This window comes from Ambystoma mexicanum, chromosome 14 (genome assembly GCF_040938575.1).
Source record: "Ambystoma mexicanum isolate Mex_15411 chromosome 14, UKY_AmexF1_1, whole genome shotgun sequence".
In the NCBI taxonomy this organism is placed as follows: Eukaryota; Metazoa; Chordata; class Amphibia; order Caudata; family Ambystomatidae; genus Ambystoma; species Ambystoma mexicanum.
In genome coordinates this window covers 652,613,666-652,635,467 of record NC_090940.1, presented here as the reverse complement: position 1 = coordinate 652,635,467, position 21,802 = coordinate 652,613,666, and the positions used below count along the sequence as shown (strand labels likewise).

General features: G+C 46.6%; 1 protein-coding gene across 1 annotated transcript in view; it reads right to left on the bottom strand.

Moving 5' to 3' along the window:
* The window catches only part of TDRD9 (tudor domain containing 9), a 2,559,831-nt gene that overhangs the window by 1,669,304 nt on the left and 868,725 nt on the right, over positions 1 to 21,802 (bottom strand). Inside the window, exons 10-13 of the mRNA XM_069638191.1 lie at positions 12,074 to 12,128; positions 11,850 to 11,934; positions 9,600 to 9,657; positions 1,302 to 1,406 (exon numbers count right to left, since the gene is read on the bottom strand). Coding sequence (XP_069494292.1) covers positions 1,302 to 1,406; positions 9,600 to 9,657; positions 11,850 to 11,934; positions 12,074 to 12,128 — 303 coding nt within the window. The remainder of the gene's footprint in view (positions 1 to 1,301; positions 1,407 to 9,599; positions 9,658 to 11,849; positions 11,935 to 12,073; positions 12,129 to 21,802) is intronic.

The following is a 21,802-nucleotide window of genomic DNA, read 5'->3' as shown; positions in this document are numbered from 1 at the left end:
TCCAACCATCGATACCCTAACCCTCCTTCCCGACTGGAGTTGCAGAGCTCCGAGTAAACCCTGTCTTGCAGATCCCAAAACCACAGTGTGCGTGTTTGGTTAGTGCCACTCCTGCGCCTTGGAGCCTTGGACCCTGTCGACAGGACTTATTATGTTATTATGATTTATACCGTGCACCGCTACCACCCAGGGGCAGTCTCCAAGCACTCACGTGGCTCTGCAAGAAAGAGGATGGGGCTGGTTAGTGAGGGCAGAGTGATAGAATAGGTCCAGGAGAAACTGGCGTGTGTGTTGGCTTGCAAATGGTCGATTGTGTGCACTGGCTTGTATCCATCCGGGTAAGGCCCAATGCCTAGGTTGTTTTTCTATGTGAATGAATGTTATGTTGGGGGTTTGGCTGTGTATTTTATGTGTAGACTGGCTAGTATTTAAAGTTCTGCGCACTGGCTTGTTGTATCCGTATGGGTAAGGTTCAGTGTCTGGGGTTGATGGGTGTGGGTTATGTGTAGATTGGCTAGAGCCCAGTGGGCGTGTATAGTATTAGGGTGGTGTGTTGGAGGGATCAGGAGCGGTTAGTACATTGGCTACTCCGAGTTCTTCCATGTGGCTAATCTACACAATTCTATCTAAATGTGACGCATGACTAATCTTCGCAACTCTATCTAGTGATATACAAGGTTGATTTCACAATCAAAGTGTGATGCATAGCTAATGTTCACAAATCTAAATGAGAAGCGTGGCTAATCTTCACTATTCTATCTAAATGGGACGTGTGACTATTATGGTATTTATTGAGCGCAGACCTAGCTTCGAGAAACAACAGAGCACTTTGCAGAGGTATACAATAGTACATATGCACAACAGAGTGCTTTTCCGAGGTAACAACCCAAAAGATATACAATGGGGTTAGGATACAGAGGGCTACAGAAAAGGGGTACAGCTGTACAGGGTGGTGGGGAGGAGAGGGATGGACTGCGTGGAGCAAGTCAGGTGACATGGGGGCTATAATGGCCTATGTGTTGAGGAAGAGAAACACCTTGAAGAGGTGGGTCTTGAGAAAAGACAATTACGATTTCCATTCCCTTCTAGGTTTTATACAGCCGTGAATGGTTTAAAACCAGCAAGAAGCTTACTTTATAGTCCCCAATTTAACACTCCAATGGAACTGTTGTTAGGTTATTGTAAAATCATTGACACTGACAACAAAGTTTGGTGTAAATATTTTAAAACAGTCAAAAGATAACTAAAATACACCTATAAATGATAATCTATTGCACCATCCTATAAGCAGCTTGACATACCTTTCCGCTGATTACAGCTCGTCTTAGACGCCCAACTTAAACGAAGACTTTGATAATTTGTGTCTTCATCTGAAACCAGCGTCCTTGTCAGACAAAAATCGATGACTAGAATTGAAAGAAACATGTTTACATTGCCTTTAACTAGGTGAAACTATATGGTTTTCAAATCAGAGCAAAAATACAACTATACCATCTGGCACCACATGCTTCGGAGAAGGGGACAGAAATGTGTGTAGATGATAACATTCTTAAAACAGTTCTTACAAAAAGGAAAATCCAAATCATTTTCATGCAATAATTAGCAGTTATGTCGTTTTCAAAGAAGGAGTTAAGTAAGCTTACGCAATTCCATTGTTAGCATGAAAACATGAGCTATGTATGTACAAAATTGATCTGCCATTTCATCCTTAATAGGTTACAAAAATTGAATACAATGAGACACTACAGCCCTGGGGAAAGGTCTGTAACGGAATTCATTGGTCCAAGGCTTATCTAGGGTAAAGGGACAATAACACGTGTTACACCCCTGACCTACAGGGCTGTAATGCTATTGCAATATGGCAAAAGCAGTTTAGAAGCAAAAGAAATGATTTTTGTAAAGTTCTCAGAACCTTGCCGCGAGCATTACCCTGGTAAAATGTTGGATAAGGGAGGAAACTGAGCATTCAATCAGAATGTTGAGAGAAAAAAGTGCCTGGATTAGGGTGGGAACACTAATCCATATGTCGTCTGAGGCCATACAAATTTAAAAGGCTTCAACATGGAAGAAAGCCACAAAAACGGAGAATGAGTTATGGACTTGCTATGAATGGAACCCCATTACAAAATGTTCACGAAAACTCTAAAATCACCCTCGTTTAAGCAGGTCTCCCCAGAAAATGGACTTCCCAAGAGCACCCCTCATGAGCTACCTAAAACTGGCTAGGTCTCGTCACCCAAGCCCTGCTTTAAGCCCAAGTAGGCTGGCCTCCTAGTACAGCCCTTTGCAACCACGCCAGACACTCCTACTATTGTTGCTTTGATGTTTGGTATGTGTCTACATGAAATGTCAAATGGGAATCTATGCTACCCAGTACCGGAAACAAGATGATCTAACAACTTCCCTGTACCTCCATCCACACCTTAAAACAGCATTTTGGACATTTAAAAAAAATCAAATCTAACACGCAAATCTAAGTAATTGAGGAATGCTGGGGCTCACCATTTGCTGGCTCAGTGATACTATGGGGTTCATTATGAGTTCCCTGGTATTCCGCCAGTAATTACAGTGGGATACCGGGGAACTAGCGTAATATCTCCGCTACCCCGATATCCCGTTAAAGGGATAATATGGGCGGCGGAGACGCCAGTAACCTTCCATTCCACTGAAACCTATAGGACTCCATAGTACGGTGTTACTGAATCACCAACACACTGAGTAATAGTTCTGTTGATTCAGGCATTTATCTTTCAGTAGGGGCCTGATCTACCAGCATTTCAGGCCTGCTGGTAATTCAGTGCCCCTACTGGCAGACTTTTGCCGGTCCGGAAAGTTGACGGTATACGTCAACAACCTTAATTCGGGACCAGCAAACATGTAAATGAGCCCCAGTGTTTCGGAAAATTATTCCTGAAGGCACTTTCTCTGTAAAGAACACCACTTTTCACCACCCTCGGGACGCTTGCTCAGTCATGGTTTCATGGGATGTTTCAGGATGTTGAGATTGGTTATGCCTTGAGCCTGATTTTATTTACAGAGTCATGGAGAATCTGCTTTTCCAGTTCCCTTCACCAGGATGAGAGTTTGGGCAAGCTCATTAGCATGTGGGATGATGTAGCTTTTGGGGACGCTGTACCTCCAACTATGATCATTTGGGGCAAGAGGTTGCTTAAACATCTTCTGTGGGCATCAGTAAGTCGAGATGATTCATGGACATCTGTAGAGCATATTGAGACTTGCACATGCTTTGAAGTCTATTTTTTTATTTCTCTGGTATTATGGCAAAGAAAGCTTGGTTTTACAGAAACATCTACCCTTGCCCTGGAGAGCCTTGCAGGATGGTAACCAATTACATCTTCATAGTAAAGGATTCAGTTACATCCAGGGAGTCCAAGCTGCTTAGACTCGCAAGACTTGTCAAGTCTTATGAGATTACACTTTACTGCTGTTTCCAGAAAGTTGGAGTATACTCGGATTCTGAATGGCTGAGCGTTTGGCAGTTTTATACTATTTGTTTCCTTTTAGATGTTGGTCAATACTTTGAATCCAGTGGGCTTGCCACAAGTCCCCAAATGAGTCTTCTTAGTCAAGCTCAATGCATTTCTCCGTCTTATGGTTGAGAGTCTGGACGCCTGCAGGTCTACGTCTGACCAGTTGCAATCTTTACGTACAAATCTTCTGGTGTGATAAGCAGGTCAAGCCTCAGTGATGGCAACTTCACTCTATTGACTGCTAGCTCACTGGTCATGGGAAACTTTGAATGATAGAATGTACAGGAATTGAGCTTTTCTGCCAGGGCACCTGCAACACAGTGAATGGCTTAGGAAAGAGAGAGACAAGTGTTTATTTAGGTGACCAAATCCAAACCCTGAGGCTTTTACTGATAGCCAGGGCTTTGTCCTTGGAGACCAAATGAATTTAAAAATGGTATGCTCCTATTTTGCACAGAACATTTGGAATACATTTAAGTACAGTGGTCAAAGGGTACGAAAAGTAGTGGAACTATTTACCCTACTTGCCTGCCCTTGCTCCCCACAAACCCCATCGCCACTTCCCCTCCTACGCGCAATTCAAACCCCCAAACAAACACCTGCTGTTTAAGGGAGTGTTTATTTTTATTTTTTTAATTTATTTCCATAGTGCAAAAGACAAAAGCCTGTGGGTATAGGGGCGCTGAACAATAACATACGTATATAGAACAGAGAAGGGAAAAACAGGAGCGCAGATTGTTAGGTGGTTATTTCAAGAGTTTTAGCAGAACAGTACTGTCTTCAGGCCCTTCTTAACGACACGAAAAGCTAAGCATGCTCAAGTGGAGTGGAAGCTCATTCCAGAGACTCTGGCCTGCATGAGGGAACGATCCTCCTGTCACAGGTGCGTTTTGAGCATTGCGCCATCAAAAGGGTAGGGTTGTTGGAACGCAGTTTCCTGTGTGCACACAGCCAGAGGAGATGTTGGGCCAGATACTCTGATACCAGGCCAAAAAGGCACTGGTGAATTATGCAGTGCAGAATGCAGCTGGTCACTGGCATCCAGTGCAGGGCCCTTCTGGCTGAGGAGACATGATCTGCCCTCCCCAGCCCCAATGACAGCACGCACAGCAGTATTCTGAACCACCTGACGTCGAAAGAGTTCTACTCTGGTTACCCCCAGTAGAAGGCTAGCGCATGTTAGGGAGAATTCTCATTCTATGGCTAATTTCCCTTACCTATAAGTCCCCCAGCAGCTTTGCTGGATTTTGAAGGGTTTGTTTCTTTTTACCTGCTAAGAGTGAGACTCTTTTTCCCACTCTTAGGCATTTTTGCTATGTGTGTTCTAGGCTATTTTTGTGTTTAATGCCTATGGAGTTTCTCTTCCCTCCATAGGAACCATCTTTATTCACATGTGTTACACAGCACCCTCCGTGCAGTGACACAGGGGTGTAGTAGCAACCCCCAAACAGACTCCATACCCTGGGACTGACTACTGTCTCCCAGGGCATGTAAAGTCCCAATTGACTTTACTAGTCAATCTCTGTGAACAAACCCAGTACCACCCATCTTACTATGGAGGTACTGAAAAGGTGTAACGCTCACCTGGTTCCCACGGAGGCGCGGCGTCGAAGGCGCAGAACTCTGAAGATGGACAGGAAGGGCCCCTCTATTCTGGTTTCCCTGGCTCGTTGGATACCCTCCTGTGCGTGAAAAGGGAGTATTACCAACTGTGGAACAATGCTCAAGCCTCCCACTCCCTTCCAACCCTCCACGATACCTCCTCCACGATTCCCCGTGAAGCCTCACCTTAGGGTTTGGAAGGATGAGCTCTCCATCCTGCTTCTGATGCAGGGGCGCGTTGAAACCCAGTTACTTCACTGGATTGAGGATTGATGGGAGTTCAGGTAAGCTTGACTGTTCAGGTAAGGCGCTGTAAAAGTTCTGTTCAAAAGTTCAAGCTTAATAATAATGTTCGTTGTCTAATTGCAGCAAGCGCTAATGCTTATGTCTTTTTCCCCTTAGGGGCCGGGGTTCGGAGTGCCGGAGATATGGCGCCGACCCGAAGTGAAACAGTTCTGGATGAGTGCTCAGGTAATGTCTTTGCATTCGCTCATTCAATGTCTTTGTCTTTTTTCCCCATAGGGGCCGGGGTCCGGAGATGCCAGGAAGCGGCAGGACCCGAAATGCAGTGGGAATAATCCAACAGGTAAGACTTAAAAGGAAACTGAGCTTTCCTTATTCCTTTTCTCCCTCTCACCTTTGTTCTTGTCTTTTTTCCTCTAGGCGCTGGGGCGTAGCTGAATCCGGAAGATCGCTGCTGAAGGTGGAAGCGCCTTGCAAAGGTGAGTAAAATGCAGCGCTGCAGCGATCGAAACGAAATGCCTTTAAAATGATGTCTTCCTTTTCAGGGCCGTTGGAGAAATGACTCCGGGATGCAGATTTAGCAGGTAAGGCCTTTTCTTCTCCTATTCTCTTCCTTTCTCCCCTTGCAGGTGTTCCAGGGTGCTGGCAGGCGTGGCTGAAGTCAGGATGCAGGAGCTGACACGGTGAGCGTCCAGCTGCTAGGTGCAGAACAACGCGAAGCATGTGTGGCTGTTCGGATGGGGTTTAAATAGCCTTGGAAGAAGTTCCTGGTATGTATCCTTCCACCAATCAGGTATGTATCCTTCCCCGACCACACCCGGGTGGTGAAGTAGTCCTACAGGTTAAGTAGTCCCATTCAGGCCTCAAGAGTGCCTGGATGAAGCAGCAAGGTCTGCATCAGGTAAGTGTGCACCCAAGCACTTAAACACATATCCTCTTCTATGGCCCGCTGAGACTTCCATGGGGAAAATGATGTCTGCCTCTGGGGTTGCTGGGCCCGGCCTGGCTCCTTAGAGGTAGGCATCATGACAAAAGGGTTAATAGTTCTTCCCTTATGTTCATTTTCGAGAGGGTACCGTACAGTCTCCCTCTCAAAAGTTTCTGGCTGGTGGCAGTGGTTACTACCACAAATATTCTACTGCGAATATCACCCTATGGGATTTTCCCATTGTTCAAGGCTACCACTTTTTCTGACAGCCTCTTACATACCGCCGGTGTATTTTAATATTAACTTTACTCCGGTAGGTTTTTATTGCCAGAACTTTAATAAAACCTTCTTTCTCGTGTCTTTCTCTAAACTCCTAACCCAAGTCGGGGATCCTTTGTTCGCCCTTTTGGCGGGCCTCTACCGAGAAGCCCTCTTTTCGGCGCCACCGAGTCTGGGGTGGGTCCATTGCGTGGGAGGGGGAGTAGGACCCCTGGACAGGGTTGCCTCAGCAACCCACATCGCACTCTAACCTGATAGGCTGGGGGGTCTCCCGCCAAGATGACCACTCCACTGTGTGAGTGACAGCTAGGCTGTATGAATGGGGATCTTTTTGCATAAAAGCAGGGTCCTGAGGACTGGAAGGGCAAGACGTCGCCACTGGAACTAAGAAGCCGAAGAGGAGAGAAGCCAAAGACATCTGCAACGACTGAACCACCGGTGAAGCCCTGCTGCAGCGTCTCACCACTTTTCTCCACACGACGAGAGAAGATCTTCACCTGCAAGAGCCTTCTTCCCTTGAGCTGGTGGAGCCCAACCAGTTTGCCAATCGCCTTCCAGGACCTGCCTTGGTCGAATCTCCCGTACCCAGTACCCAGAGACCGGATAGCCAGGCACCCGTCCACCTGGACCTCGATTTAAAGGAGCGTACCTTTTCCTCGTCGGGCAGCACCGCGGCTGGTTCCATCCCTGGGTAGTGCAGTAACTCTAATCTTCCTCCACGACGAGAGCCTCTCGTCCTCCGCTGGATCACCCGAACTGCAAGAACTACCAGGAACAACCGCCACCGCAGGAGCCACCGCTTCATTTCAAGGTACATTGTTCCGCCAGGCCACCCTTTCTTCGCTGTAGCACTAAAGGGGTTTTAAATCCATTACCTACCCTGTTAGGTCGGCCGCCCCTCTCGCTTAACATTGTCTTTGAAACTTCTGCATCCGCCTTTTCCAATTAGTTTATCAAAGAATTGACTGCAGCTACGAGAGCATTTTGCTCCTGGGCCCCTGCCCTGTACCACTGACTTTGGCACAGGCCTACTGACTCTGGCTACATTTGTTAAACCTGCCGTCTTTAGATTGATTTTCATCTAGAACTGTGTGGTGCACCAATTTCTCTCAACTACCCTTTCCTTCCCATTTTTAAACCTTGTGAAATGCCATTTTGCTCAGTTTTCATTTAAGTATTGCATATACTGATGCACTGTCTTACTTAAACTGATTCACAAACTTATGGGGTATTTCTGAAAAACTTGTGTTTTCCCTCCCTCGTGAGAAATTGCTAGAGCCTCCCTTGTGTGTGGTTTTCACTGTGCCGTTTTGCACAGTTTTCTCCCTGGTTCACTTGGTCTACAATTTAACTTGGGAGTGTGTATAGTTTTCCTTTGACTTAATTTAACTTGCTTGATGACTGTGATACATGTGTTGTATTAGAAGTGTATAAAATAAATATATAACTACTTTTTAACACAAAGCTTTGGTTAGTGTTTCCTTGTGCCATAGTACTGTAGGCCTATTGTGTAAACCCTGAATACTGCTCATCTCCCTCTTGAGATAAGTCTGACTGCTCAGCCACAGCTACTAAATCTTTGTTGTACGGAATGATACCGAAGGGGATTTATTGCTCTCACCTGTAGTCCTAATCTGTAGTGCTCCCCAAGGGAACTGCACAGGATTCTGCCTAACAGAGGAGCACTGCTCCCAACCGCTGCCACCCACTTTGACCACTGAATAAGTGGAGATATTCTGGTGAAATCATCAAGCTTCAGAGTTACTTTCCATTTTGGCGATTGATCATGTCATGGTTGGGTTTAGCATTTCCTTGGCTGTGCGATTAGGTGATCTGTTAGTTCCCCTCTCACTGGCCAATCTTGTGCTCAATTTTCTTCAAGGGATCAGAGATCAGAATTATACTAGACTTACTGCAGTTGAATTTGTGCCCTGCCACTTGTCTAAAGACCTCAGTCTGATTGAGCAGGGCACCCACTGATGTGTGGGGCTCCAACACTTAGTATGATGTCACAAAAAAAGAATTTGATTAGACACGTCGACCTTTTGGTGTCGACCATTTGTCCTGTCGACCATTTAGATTCGACCAATTGACCTACAACACACCCATGGAGATCAATTCTCTCCATGATGACTGCCTCCATCGATTTATGTGACCTGATCGCTACCACCACTGGTACCAGGACAATGTCAAACAGGAGAAGTGATGAGGGACAGCCTTGCTTTGTTCCTTGGCAGAAGCGAGGTCTGAGAGATATCTTTCTGCTGGTTCTTAGTCAGGTCTCATTGTACCTATACCGACATGCAAGGCACTTGCAGAATGAGACCCTGTGTAGGTGGGGCATCTTATTGGGACAAAATATTCTTTTCTTTCCACACCTCTATTCTAAGCAGTGATTGAATTAGCACATTGCAGGTTGTCAGTATACTGCCAGGGGTCTAATAACAGGTTGGCTTGAGCAGATAGGATGGAGGACATCTGTATCAGCAGTTTTGAGATGAAAGAACAAAGGTGATTAGGTTAAAGAGTACCTATTCCTTTTCTCATCTCATTTCAGTGAGGGATTGAACGAGCGTAGTGGCAGATTTTATAAACAGAGAGCTAATAGTTCTTCATTTTGCATAAGGCGCTGAACCATTGAATTTTGAGTTGCAGAGGAGGATTACTTTAATGGTTTTGCTATTGAATACGCAAACAGGAATGGAAGCCTGGTCTTCCGGCATTTTAATATTTCATTAAAGAGACAAGGCTGTTAAGATCCCTGATGAAAGATGTTTTAGTCCGAAATGCATTGAATACAGACCCTAAGCTTGTCACTTTATTAAACAAGATTGTAGGATTTTACAAGTAGCATGACTATAGGTTTCATAATTACTATTTAAATTGATTATATTGATTACTGATAATTGAAATATAAGCAGATTCAGCTAGCCAGGGACAAGGTGGCACCACAGGAGATTCCCATGGTACTGGTTTGAAAATTGTATCAACAGCCCCAAATAACAGTATAGGGAAACCAAAGGAAGCTGCCAAACCCAAATTCTGAATCAACCTACCATACTTGACATCTGGGACCGTCACTGAGCTCTCAGCGATATTGGTAGACAAAATAACCTAGAGCAAACAGAAGGAAAGTAAGTTAGGGGGATACAGTCCCGACAGCGCTTGTATGAGACTCACACAGTTATGGTTCGTGCATGGTGTGATTGTGCAGACTAACCCAGGAGCCCATTTATAGGTAAAGTAAAGCACATTTCAAAACATTCTGGACAACAATTATTGAAATGGAAACTTAATCCTGAATCGTGTACAGGTTTAGAGGGCATGGTGAAGGCAGAGTTTAACTGTAGAAAATACCGGTGAAACAAGAGATTTCATAGTTGAAGCCATATTGGTCTGGTAAATTGTTTTTTCCTCATGGTGGATCTTAATGTAACAGAGGGGAAAGCCCACTGCTATTAATTTCTAACGGTATATCATTGTTAAAAAATACAAGTGAAAGACGATCAGTAAAAATGCAGCGTACAGTCTTATTTGCATCAAAACGAGCAGAACAGATTTTTGTGGAAAAAAGAATTCAAACATTTCTTTGGAAACAGAACTGTTTTTTCATCCATAGTCACTTGTCAGATGTGGTTTGGGTATTCCACCTACAGTTATCAGCAAAAATCCTGGACGTCTCTCGCCACTTGTAATCCACCTTTGCAACCTTCAGCCTTCACTGACACAAGACAATTGGAATGACTTTCTTCAGTTCACCTTACATGTTGTCTGGAATCCCCGACACACGACAACATAAGTAGCTTGCTTCAACTCACTTTAATGTTATTGTTACTTTTAGTAGAATATACCACACAATGAATGGCAGTTCCTTTGTGCTTGAACAGATAACTCATCTCCCTTCCATTAATAGTGAACACAAATTAATTGCTTAACAACTCTCAGACTTGAGCTGGTACCTTGACCCACCACATCAAATAGTGGGCCACATGAAGGACTTGTTTTTGGAGCTCACAATGTTAGCAATTGGAGCACTCCATCTTTGAATGGAACTAACAAGTGGAACACCCACCATGTTGGGGAAATACCCCCTGTAACAAGGCAAGAGGGGTAGCTGGATAAATGGGTATGGAAGAACTGCCATATGATCTGCGGTTGTCGCAGTGGGCACAGTTGCGATTTAGATGAAATCACACATAGGTGCAGGATTGTTAAAATCTCTCCACTCTGAGAACTAGGGAGAAGCACCATATACTTTAATGAACCCTGCGATAAAATTTAAAGGGCCCCACTTGTAATTCCTACCGATTGGCACAGTAATCCCATGAAGTAAGGATCATGGAGAGATGAGATTGCAGTGAACTTCATCTATTCATTTTACGGGATTTAAAGTCCTGGTTTGGACAAAGGCCTATAGGAAATGGAGTAAGCAAAAATAAGGGTCAAGTCTGTTAAACCGGGTCAAGGAGGGGAAAACAAAAAGTGGGGCTCTCCATGGAATCCCAGCACTACAAGAAGGGGACTTCATTCAACGCAAAATTCTTAACACTAAGTTCCTAAGTTTTCATCGATCAAGGTACATCCAAGTCAGTATCTCCAATCTAAACCTATGCCTAAAATACAAAAGCTCTACAGGTTTCGCTAACTTAATTGTTTATAAACCTAAGCTTTCAAAGCCTGCATCCTCCCAGTGAGCAGGGCTTGTATGCGAGTTGTCAACCTTTGTCTGCTTTCGGACATTAAGGAAAGCTGCTTTTTCCTGTACATTCGCCGTTTAGTTCCCTTCTACATTACAACTTCATTGAACACTTTCAGTTCAATGCTTCTCCACGGCTTGCATCGGCTGAAACCTTATGGTTAACTTCCATGCCATGGCTTAGGTTTGCCGTTTCTAAATGGCTTGTGCTTGTTGAAAGCATGCAATTTACTTCTACTCCGCGGCTGTAGTTTACTGCTTCTCAGTGCCTTGTTTTGTTGTATCCTTGTTGCTTAGTCCCATCTGTGGCTTAATTGCACTCCCCGGTTTGAATTTACGGAGCACTTTTAGTCTAATTCTTCTCCAAGGTTTAACTTTATGAATCACAGGTTAATGAGGGACTTTTAGTGTCAATACATCATTTGAGGTGATCTCCACGGGATAGCCAAGTACTGCGTCTGAGTAATCCTGCTCTACCCACACTCTGGACAGGACATTGGGTAGTGATTGAACAAACAGAGCCTTGTGTGGCCAGACCTCCTTATAATAAATAATTACTCCAAATTTCAATGCAGAGCGTTTAAGCAACATGTAATCTTTATCTAGTTACCTTCCTGTAGCCGTAAACAGGTGTGGAAAATGCAGCGTTCTGCTCGTCCATGGTGATGCTTGAATGTAGGGGATAGATGTGCAGCCTACAAAAGGACAGAACGTAAACAAACCATCTCTTAGCCATCAGGACAGCCATTGATTAAAACACACTTTTCAATATGTCAACTGTTGCTAAGGTCGCAGGATGGAACTTTTTTCAGATCGCCAACTTATCAAACTCACCTCTTATGAACCATGCTTGTGAAAAGTTCATGCATGTAGTTTATCTCAGCCAAGCCTAATGATCAAATAAAATAAATACTTTAATTGGAAGTTCACCAACAAAACAGGTTGTACTGGTATTCTTAAAACTTTAAGAACATGCAAGCATAACCTCACAAACCCAGTTAGAATTTGCCCCCGTTTACACCAGTCTTCATTTTAGAGCATTTGTGGCGCATAAAGGGAGTTCAGGACAGTAAAACCTCGACATGCCAACTGAACAGCCATTTCTAAATCCTGCGACAGCATCCCTCCAGAGCCTTTCTGAATATGATGGCACTAAGACCAATTTAGCCAAAAAAGGATTGCCATACCCAGAAAAAGACCAGGAATAGTGGTTCCACTAAAGCACCCTGCAGGAATGAGCTGAGAGGAAACTAGCTTTTATAGCTTAAAATCAATCCACATCACATGCATGTCTTTCAGTGGGCCCCCCACGCTTATAAGTCCTCAAATCCTTCAAACATTTCTTGGAGACAATAGTCTTATGCGGAAACCTTATCTTGTCAATTAGAGCCACTGCTCACGCACTGTGGGATTAGAGATGCTCTGGGTACCGAGGATGCCTACACATGTGAAGCTCTACCTGTGGGGGGGGGGGCACGCCAGGGGAGCCCCTCAATGTGTGCCCCAGGTCCTCAACTCTTATAATGGGATTTAGAGCTTCACAACTTCTGTCTTGTAGGACTGGTGAAGTCACTCCTTTGTTCCTGGTACAAACATTGCGCACAAAAGGACATTTTTGCACCCAGCCAGCCCCTATGCTGAATACACACACGTGGATTTATAATCCAAAGACACACCCCTAATCAGTTTTCAAGCCCACACACTTCCCCTTCTGGATATGAATGCAGGCATAAGATCAAGATCCAACACTGGCGCAACAAGTTAGATTGTCGCCTTAACCCTACATGCCGCCAGAACCATCAAGTCCAGAGTCAGACTGTCAGAAACCAGCAGGAAAGGCTGGAGAGGCACCAGAGCCTGCTTACACCTATATGTCAGACACTGGCCAGGACCATAACCAAAGAGGAGAAACATAAGCCTGATGATACAATCTCAGATCACAGCGGCCAGACAAATGTAAGAAAAGTAGCAGGCTAGAGCCAGCTGAGATCTATAACTCGGACAATGGCAACCACTAGTTCCTGAAATGGAGTTAATGCAGAGTGACTTCTGTGAGCCATGTCCCAGACACAGGCAAAGACCAGACTAGGTGAAGGCAGAGAAGGAGAGAGGGCAAGCAGCAGCTGAGAACTATATTTCACAAACTGACAGGGGCCATCTAGAAAAGAGGTAGTAGCCCATAGTGGGCTGAGGTCTAAAGCTCAGACAGTGGCAGAGACTAGACTTGGAAGGAGAAGAAGACTAGTCTGATCAGGTAGCATGTGAAGAGAAGGAGAGAAACAGAAAGCCTGCAGAGGACTCCCTCTCAGACACCAAGAGGCCAGAAGAAAAGAAGAGCCTGATAAGGGCTCAATCTCAGTATTTGAGATATTGGCCGAACCCAGAGAGAGGCAGAAGGCAAACCACGAAAGGGCCAGGTGGGTGCAGACGTGTGTTGCACAAGAACAGAAGGCATTGGCTCTGGAGGGTGACCTACAGATGACAGGAAGACATTCATGCTGGAAGGAGTGTGGCAAGAGCATCATCAGCTCAGGTGGGTCATCCAGGTAATATACAAGCTAGACACATACTATAATTGCCCACATACATGTGTGGCGGTAAAAGTAAAACATACAGTATTTTAGGTTTTCCTCCATGCAAACCAGAAAGTGATGAGATATTACTGCATGCAGTAATAAGACAATTCCCTTGGAGTACTACACAATACCAAAATAAGGAATAACTGAAGGATCCCTGTGACTCACTCACATGGACCCTTCCTGTTGTCACATGTGGTGAGTATGTATTAAAGATAGACTGCTGAACTCGTCCGAGGCCATAGGGCAGCAGAGAGAAGTACGTGCTAGTAGAAGTCAGGTTGGCGCAAAGAGCAGCACTGAGCGTTATATAGGCGAGACTGTATGCTATCTGGGGTATATGAGGTGGGGTGCCTTAGGGTGGCACACATTTCTGATCAAGTGACACGCCCTTCAGGAATTACTGTACCAGGTAACATGCTATTGCCTTCACGGCCCAGGCTCTTGTAATAGGGAAAGCAGGACATCTTCGCGGATCATAGATGGGCCCCTCACACCCTCATGTATTGACCAGCCAGTCTCCAGAACTTTGGTAATCACATTTTACCGACATCACATGGACAGGATCTCTGTACTTGGGTCTACTGTATGGTTACCACAGCTCTCCAGTAAGTATCTTACCTGTCGGCAGTTTAAAGGGTTAGGTCTCTAGATTGAGAGCTCACAATAGCAATACCACCTTCCTTGATCTATTACAGACTGAAAAGCTAACTTCAAGACTCTAATCTTGCACGCCCTTAAGAACAATCTCCTCCTTGCTGTGCATGGGGGAAGGGTGTTATAACTGTAGCACTTCTGCGCAGGGTGCTCCAAGGTGGTGCCTCTTCAGTTTGTAGCCAATTTACCTTGCTGTGACACATGGACCGCGTCTCCTAATTCTACAGGAAACCAGGTACTGATAAATAGGGCAAAGACTCAAAGCCATGAAAGGGGGAACATTTGCTAAACAAAAACCTAAATCAAAAGAAAATGTTCCCCACATCTAGGAAAACCCAACAGTGCTTTAAGGGGGTGCCAAAATGAGGGGGGAAGTGGGGGGGGGGGCGAACTGCTGTATGTGACCCACGGAGAGCAAAGCCTGACCCAAACGATACACCACAAGACCCTGCAAACATGTATTTTGCATTACTCTGCATGGTCCCGGTTGATTTTGTTAGCATTCAGTCTCCATATTGTAAATACATCTCGCTAGCTCACTATGAATAATTTACAAACAGATTTATTTGCAATCAGAGAGTAAATTACCCTCATTTTGTAAATGCAACATCGAAATAAAGTGGGGAAAATAGTAGTAGTAATAGTTGTTTGTCATTTATTTAGCGGCTTTAAACCATTAGTATGGCCTCATCGTGGTTGTGGGTATGAATGTCCTTGGGGGGACCGGAGTCCAAGGTATGCAATTTCTCAGAAGGAATATTATGCAGGTACGCAATTGGCTGATATAGGGGTTTAGGTGGGCTGTTCGTGTCCCAGTAAGCTACAGGTGGTCAGGCATGTGGAAGGGTGCTGAGAGTTGGTCAGCATAGTACGCAAGTGCAAGAGTCTAGTCATGTGTCCAGCTAGACCGAATTTTTGTCGTAGTTCATAGCTCCATTCCGATGGCAGAGATGCTGTGCTTCCTGTATTAGCCTGGTGGTGCTTGCCTACGTACCTTGGGGCTCAGATTGATTGGACCACTGCCTTTGGTGTGGCTGAGTGTTCCGACTCCTCCAGTCTGCTCCAAGAATTGCACTTTACCTTGCTCTGTAGAGTAAACTGTGGAGACATGGATTGTGACCATGTCTAGGTGTCATGAGGTAAGTGAGGTAGTGATGTTCTTCAGGTTGATGCATGTAATAACCAGGTTTTGAGGTCCTTTCTGAAGGAGAGGTAGTCCTTGTTGCGGTGGATGTACAGTGGAAGGTAGTTCGAGATGGTGGGTGCTTGGACAGAGAAGGAGGATCCTTCAATTCTGGTGGGATTGAGGGGGCGGGGGGGTCAGAAGGAGGAGTTCAGAGCTGGATCTAAGGTTTTTCTGATGGGTAGAGATGAGGTGTTCTCTCGGTGAAAGGGCAAGGGAGGAGTCTAGCTGCAGAGTTTTGAATTTGCTGGAGTTTTCTGAGCCGATATACAGTGTGTCCAGATAGAGGGAGTTGGCATAGTCCAAGTAGGAGAAGATGATGGGGAAGATTTCTGATACTCTGAGGATAAGAGATAGGGGAAGCTACGCCTGAGAATGTAGGTGGAGATTACAGGTTCTGGACACAGAATTGATGTGATGGGAGACTGATGCGTCTGAATCCAAGATGCATCCCAGGTTTTATTTAACAGAGGCAAATGCTGTGGGTGGGGCTCCTAGGAAGGGTGGCCAGGGGGTGGGTTTGAAAGGAGAAATGTTTTACCACAGATCAGGATTTCGGCTTCACCAGGGTTGAGGAGGAGGTGATTAGTGGTCATCCAACGGTCGATTTCAGAGAGACAGGAGGCAAGGTGGAAATTAGCCAGATATCATTGTGTAGTTGTAGCAGGTTAGGTTGTGGGAGCGTGTGAGTGCAGGGAGTGGGCCTACGTAAAGATTGAAGAGCGGGGGGACAGAGGCTCTCTGTAGGACCCCTTTCAGGACAGAAGAGCATGATTTGAGAGTGGTTAAGGAGGATTGAGAAGATGCATCTTAGAGGGTCATCTCTGATGCCTAGAGAGTGCAGTCTGTCAGTGAGGATGGTGTGGTCGATAGTGTGGAGGGCAGCAGAAAGGTCAAGCAGGATAAGTGCAGCACAGTCCTCCAAGTCTGCTGTTCTTTTAAGGTCGTCCCAAATGGAGACACGTGAGGGTTCCGTTCCTCAGGGTCTAAATTCAGATTGGGCATGGTTGAGAAGGCAGCAGGATTCTGTGTAGAGGTAGATCTGCATGTATGCTGTGTGGTTTAGAAATCTGGCACTGATGCGTGTATTGGTGATAGGGTAGTAGTTTGAAGAGGGAGTGGGGTAAGGGGAGCTTTTTAAGAAGAGGCTTTTCGGGGTAGGTTTTGAAAGCCTCAGGAAAGATGCCTGAAGTAAGAGAATGGTTAATTGTGGCTTGTGCTTTTTATATTTAACAAATATGTTTATGATCGTGATACAAGGATGAAACATTCTGCGCTTTTAACACGGTTCTATGGGATATTACCACATTTTAAAGACAGAACACAAAAGACTGATTTTTGTTGGCCTTTTTTGTGTCGGCTTTAAAATGCGGCAATATGACATACGCCTGTCAAATCCCCCGCCCCCTCCCAGCCCCCCAGGTGATTGCTGCCACTCCCACCAGTTAAGGAAATTGGGTGGGGGGGTTTCACCCCCACCCCCTTCCCAGCACAACACACACCAAGTCCACACACATCCGTACAAGCACAGACTCATGCAGACACACAAACTCATCTGTCAGACTCTGCGTGCACTCGTGTGCGGCAGGGGCTGACAGTTCGATTTAGAATAGCTGCTCTGTGCGGTCATTCCAAATCAAGCATTCTAAATCGAAAACTATGTTGTCACTTAGTACCTTTAACACATCGGGCTTGCTGCTCTTCATTTGTCAAAACACTCAATTTAACAGTAAAATATCTGCAAAGCAGGAGCTTTATATACTTTGGTCAGCAGCCTCAATTTACAATGAGGCATAGGCCGCCCTTCTCGAGTGGAGGGTGCTGTGGCTTCGGCTGTTTGAATTCAGAATAGGAGGATGCTTTTACACCATGCATATCGATTTGCCACCTGCACTTCATGAGAGTGAAACTCCCAAAATGCACTTTCAGACTTCAGAATCCGTTCTAGGAGGCTGGGTGATAAAGGGAGACCCAGCAGTGCCCCAGCTCAAGCGCAGTATACTATGACTGCCCAAAGGATGGATGATATCTATATCTCTCTATATCGGATACATTACTTACCGTAATTGTATCTCTGATGCTTGTATCTGCTTAGATTCACATGCTATGCATAGGCCAACATCGAATGGTAGCTGCAGAGTATTACATTTTGTATTTTTGAAACTCGAAAAGGGATGTCGACAGGGTGTGCCAGTAATACTATCCCTAGTGTGAAATCTCCTATACCCATGATTCTTGACGTTTCAAGGTCCATCAGATTTTTTGTTTCCAACATGAGCTAGCATGAAGTGTAGCGCGAATACAGATGTAATAAAGCAGATAAGAGCAGATAAACACTTGTATATAAGCGCGATATAAATAAAATATCAAAAGCCAGAAAACATCTATGCACCTTCTATTCCACAGGGGAGGAAGGGTGGGCGCATATCAATCTAAGCAGATACAAGCATCAGAAATACAATTACGGTGAGTAATGTATCCATTCTGAGGCTTGTGGATCTGCTTAGATCACATGCTATGCATAGGCCAGCGAGCAGTGTCTGGAAAAGGTGGTGGGTTGTGCGAAGGTACAGCAGCAAAAAGATGTTTTAGCACCGCTAGTCCGCCCTGTGAATCTGCTTAGGAATGTGCGTCAATGCAGTAGTGCTGAGTAAACGTATTTGGTATAAAGCGCTATACAAGAATAAATACAATACGAATAGAGCTCCATGTAGCTGCTTTGCAAATGACGTCCTTCAGGAGGTTTGCAATAAAGGCCAAAGTAGCTTCTATACCCCTGAGAGAGTAAGCTCTTGGTGTGAAAGGCAGACTTTTGTTTGATAGTGAGTAGCAGAGTTGTATGTATTGCACTATCCATCTGGAGATTTTTTTTTAAATGTGAACACCTTCCCTGCCAGGTGCTATGGAGACAAACAGTTGGTCTGTTTTTCGTAGCGGTTTAGTCTTGTTTACATAGTAAAGAACCGCCCTCCTGACATTTAGTGTATGGAGGTTCTTCTCAGCTGAGTTTGAAGGATTTTGAAAGAAAGCGGTTAGTTCAATGGATTGGTTAACATGGAACTTGGAGGCTGATCGAGATGGCTGCCGCCTGAGGCGCTCCGGTCGAGGCCTTCATAGCCTGGCCAATATCATCCACCGTTTGGACCCGATCTTGCATAGAGGATCGCCGGATGCTTACTGAAACTGTGCGGCACCCGCTGGCTTAACTATCTAGGCTGCGGGCGGTTCATGTGCCTTGGGCGAGGAGGCACTGGCGGCGGCCTTGCTGGTGTGCTGGAGCTGTGGGTGGGGAGGGGTGGAGGAGGGGTGGCTTCCCCGCGCTTCGCCCGAGCCGCTCCTTACCTCCCCTTCCTCCCCTCGCTGCCCGCGGCCGCAGTGCCTGGAGTCGCATTGGGCTACTGGAACTGCCAACGGACCCGATTGCAAGATCTTCCTGCAGCTGTCTGGAGCTTCGCTGGTGCGGGTTCGGCCCCATCGCCTTGGTCTCGTGGCTGGCCGGCTCTGTCTGTGCTGCGGGTCCCTGGGCTTGCCTGGCCCCTGCAGCCCGCGGGGGTCTGCCGCGGGGGTCTGCCGCTTGCTTGGCGCTACACCTGGACTCACCTGTGGGAACGAGGCGGAGAGCGGCACCTGGGGCTCTTGGCGGGTCCTCGGCTCCTCTTTAGATCTGGCGCTGTGTGCGGAGATGTCGGCCGTCTGCCATTGACTCTCCTGATCTGCTTGGTGGTTGCCACGGCTGGTGGGCGTGTGGCTCACTCTACGGTGGACCACTGCGCAGCTCAACCTTGATTTGGCGGCGAGGGTTGGCCGATACCACTAGGATCTGCATGCTGGTCGGAGCTGACCGGGCCCCGGAGGACAAGGTGAGGCGCACCCCATTGTATCCCCCATTGCTGGCGGGGGGCCCATTCGTTGCGGTTTCTCATTTTAAGCTGGTGCGTGCCTCCAATCACATTTCAACTGCATGGCCCCTGCTCCCGGGATGGCATTTTTGATCTAAAGAAACAACCGTTCCCCCGGATATTGACCTGCGCGCCACCTGGGACTGGGTCCACCCCAAGGGGCGCCCTCCTCCATATATTGCCCGAGTGAGCTGCACTCCCCCGGCCTCAGGCTGATATTGATGTGGCACCAATGTACTGCCTTTTACACTGAGGGACGCAAGGTATCAGTATGCTGTGGAGCGGCATCCTTTCTGCTGGAACCTGACACTATCGTGGGGGATCCTTGAAAGCACTCGTGCTCTGATACCACAGCGGCACATGTCTACTTCCTGCGGCCCCACTGGCCACTGATCCTATGGTGGTGTTATCTCCGACTGCTGATCAATCCTGAAGGGAGCGTGGAGGGGAGGGTTCCCCCCAGCTGTCCACTGTTCTTGACAACAATAACCTACTTTAGGCGGTGATGGGTTTGTGCACCAGGTAATCGCCTCCGCCTGACGGATCAGCACTCAACTCATTGGCTCTCTAGACCGCGGGGGAGTAGACCTCATCTGCGCTTCCGGCTTGCTGCTAGCTCCTGATCTCGCCCGGCCCACAAGAAGCAGGCCAAGAGGAAGCAATTTGCCCACACCGACCATCTTCTAGGCCACCATCCCCCTCTTCCAGCCAACCACCATCTCAAAATGATGTTGCTGCCCTGAACCAGACACTGCTTGCTTTAAAGAGCAGTACTGATAACCTGGGTGCAAAAATAGACTCCTTATCCTATAAGGTAGACATCTCAGCCATACAGATCGACAAATTGTGTGGGCGTATGACAGAAGCAGAGCAGCGCATAGGAGAGGGCGAGGACTACGTTTCTACTCTGCAGCGCGAGATAGCAGGCCATTAAAAAAAAATCCCGGCCAAGAATGAGGACCTAGAGGGGCGCTCCAGACGGAACAATATATGCATACTTGGGGTGCCGGAACCCACAGCAATTGACAATATGGAAAGGTTTACGGAGACACCCTTTACTGAAATTCTGGACCGCCCTCCACTTACATCGATGTTCATGGTTGAGCAAGCACTTCGCTCTCTAGCTGCGAAGCCTCCCCCTGGCGCACCAGAACGCTTGATCATAGCTAGAATTTTTAACTATCAGGATCACGATATCATCTTGCGGTCTGCCAGGGAGATGGGGGAATTGCGATGGGGCTCATCCGTGATCCGATTGTTTCCGGACTTCAGTCCTGCGGTTCAGGATCAACGTAAAACATTTCAACCAGTTAAATCCACCTCAGACGAAAAGGGATCAAGTATGCAATGCTTTACCCAGCTAAACTTCGTGTTCAGCATAATGGGACCACAGTTTTTTTCACCTCCCGAGGCCGCTGAGTGTTTCGCCTCAAGCCTCCCGGATCCTGCGGGTCCTTCGGGACGCTCTCCTTCCCACTCCAACGGTGGCAATTAGATAAGTTGAAATGGCGATCGCTGACCCGCGAGGTCGGGTCCTAAAGGTATCTCCTATGACCGAGGCCTACTAGAGCGCACAGCCCGCCTACAGCGCTCCACCATCACCAGCAGGCACTGCAGTTCGATTGTTCCTTATGGGGTCTGTTTGGGATTGGGGTGGGGTAGGGCTGCCGGTAGGTTTCAGTTTCTGGCGTGGGTGGGTTTGGGGGGCAGGAGAGCCAGAGTTCTGGCTAGGCTGTTCTCAGCGCTCAATGGGACTTTTGATCACCTGCACAGACAAAATGGGCCAGTAATTATTGCACGACTGATGCTCCGTATCACAGCATCCCCCCAGCTGTTATGTTCGCACATATGATGGGTTGCGGCAGGCAGAAGGCTCTCTCGGTTTTGTCTTGGAATGTATGGGGATTTACTAATCCCAAGAAGTCCCGTTTGATTGCGAATTTCTGCAGGAATCATGGGGTTAACATACTTTGCCTTCAAGAAACGCATATTCCTACGGGAGCCCCCCTTCCTAAACTTGCCGGGTGGGGTATCCATAGGTACGAATCATCCTACATATCCCATTCCAGAGGGGTGGCCACTTACATTCACAGCTCCTTGCAGATTAGGTTACACAAGCAATTTAAGGATGCTAAAGGTAGATTTGTGATGCTGGCGGGAGAATTACAGGGTACTAAGTTGCTGCTCATTAACGTGTATGTGCCAAATACGGATTCCCCGGAGTTCTTCCATCAGTGTGCGGCGCACA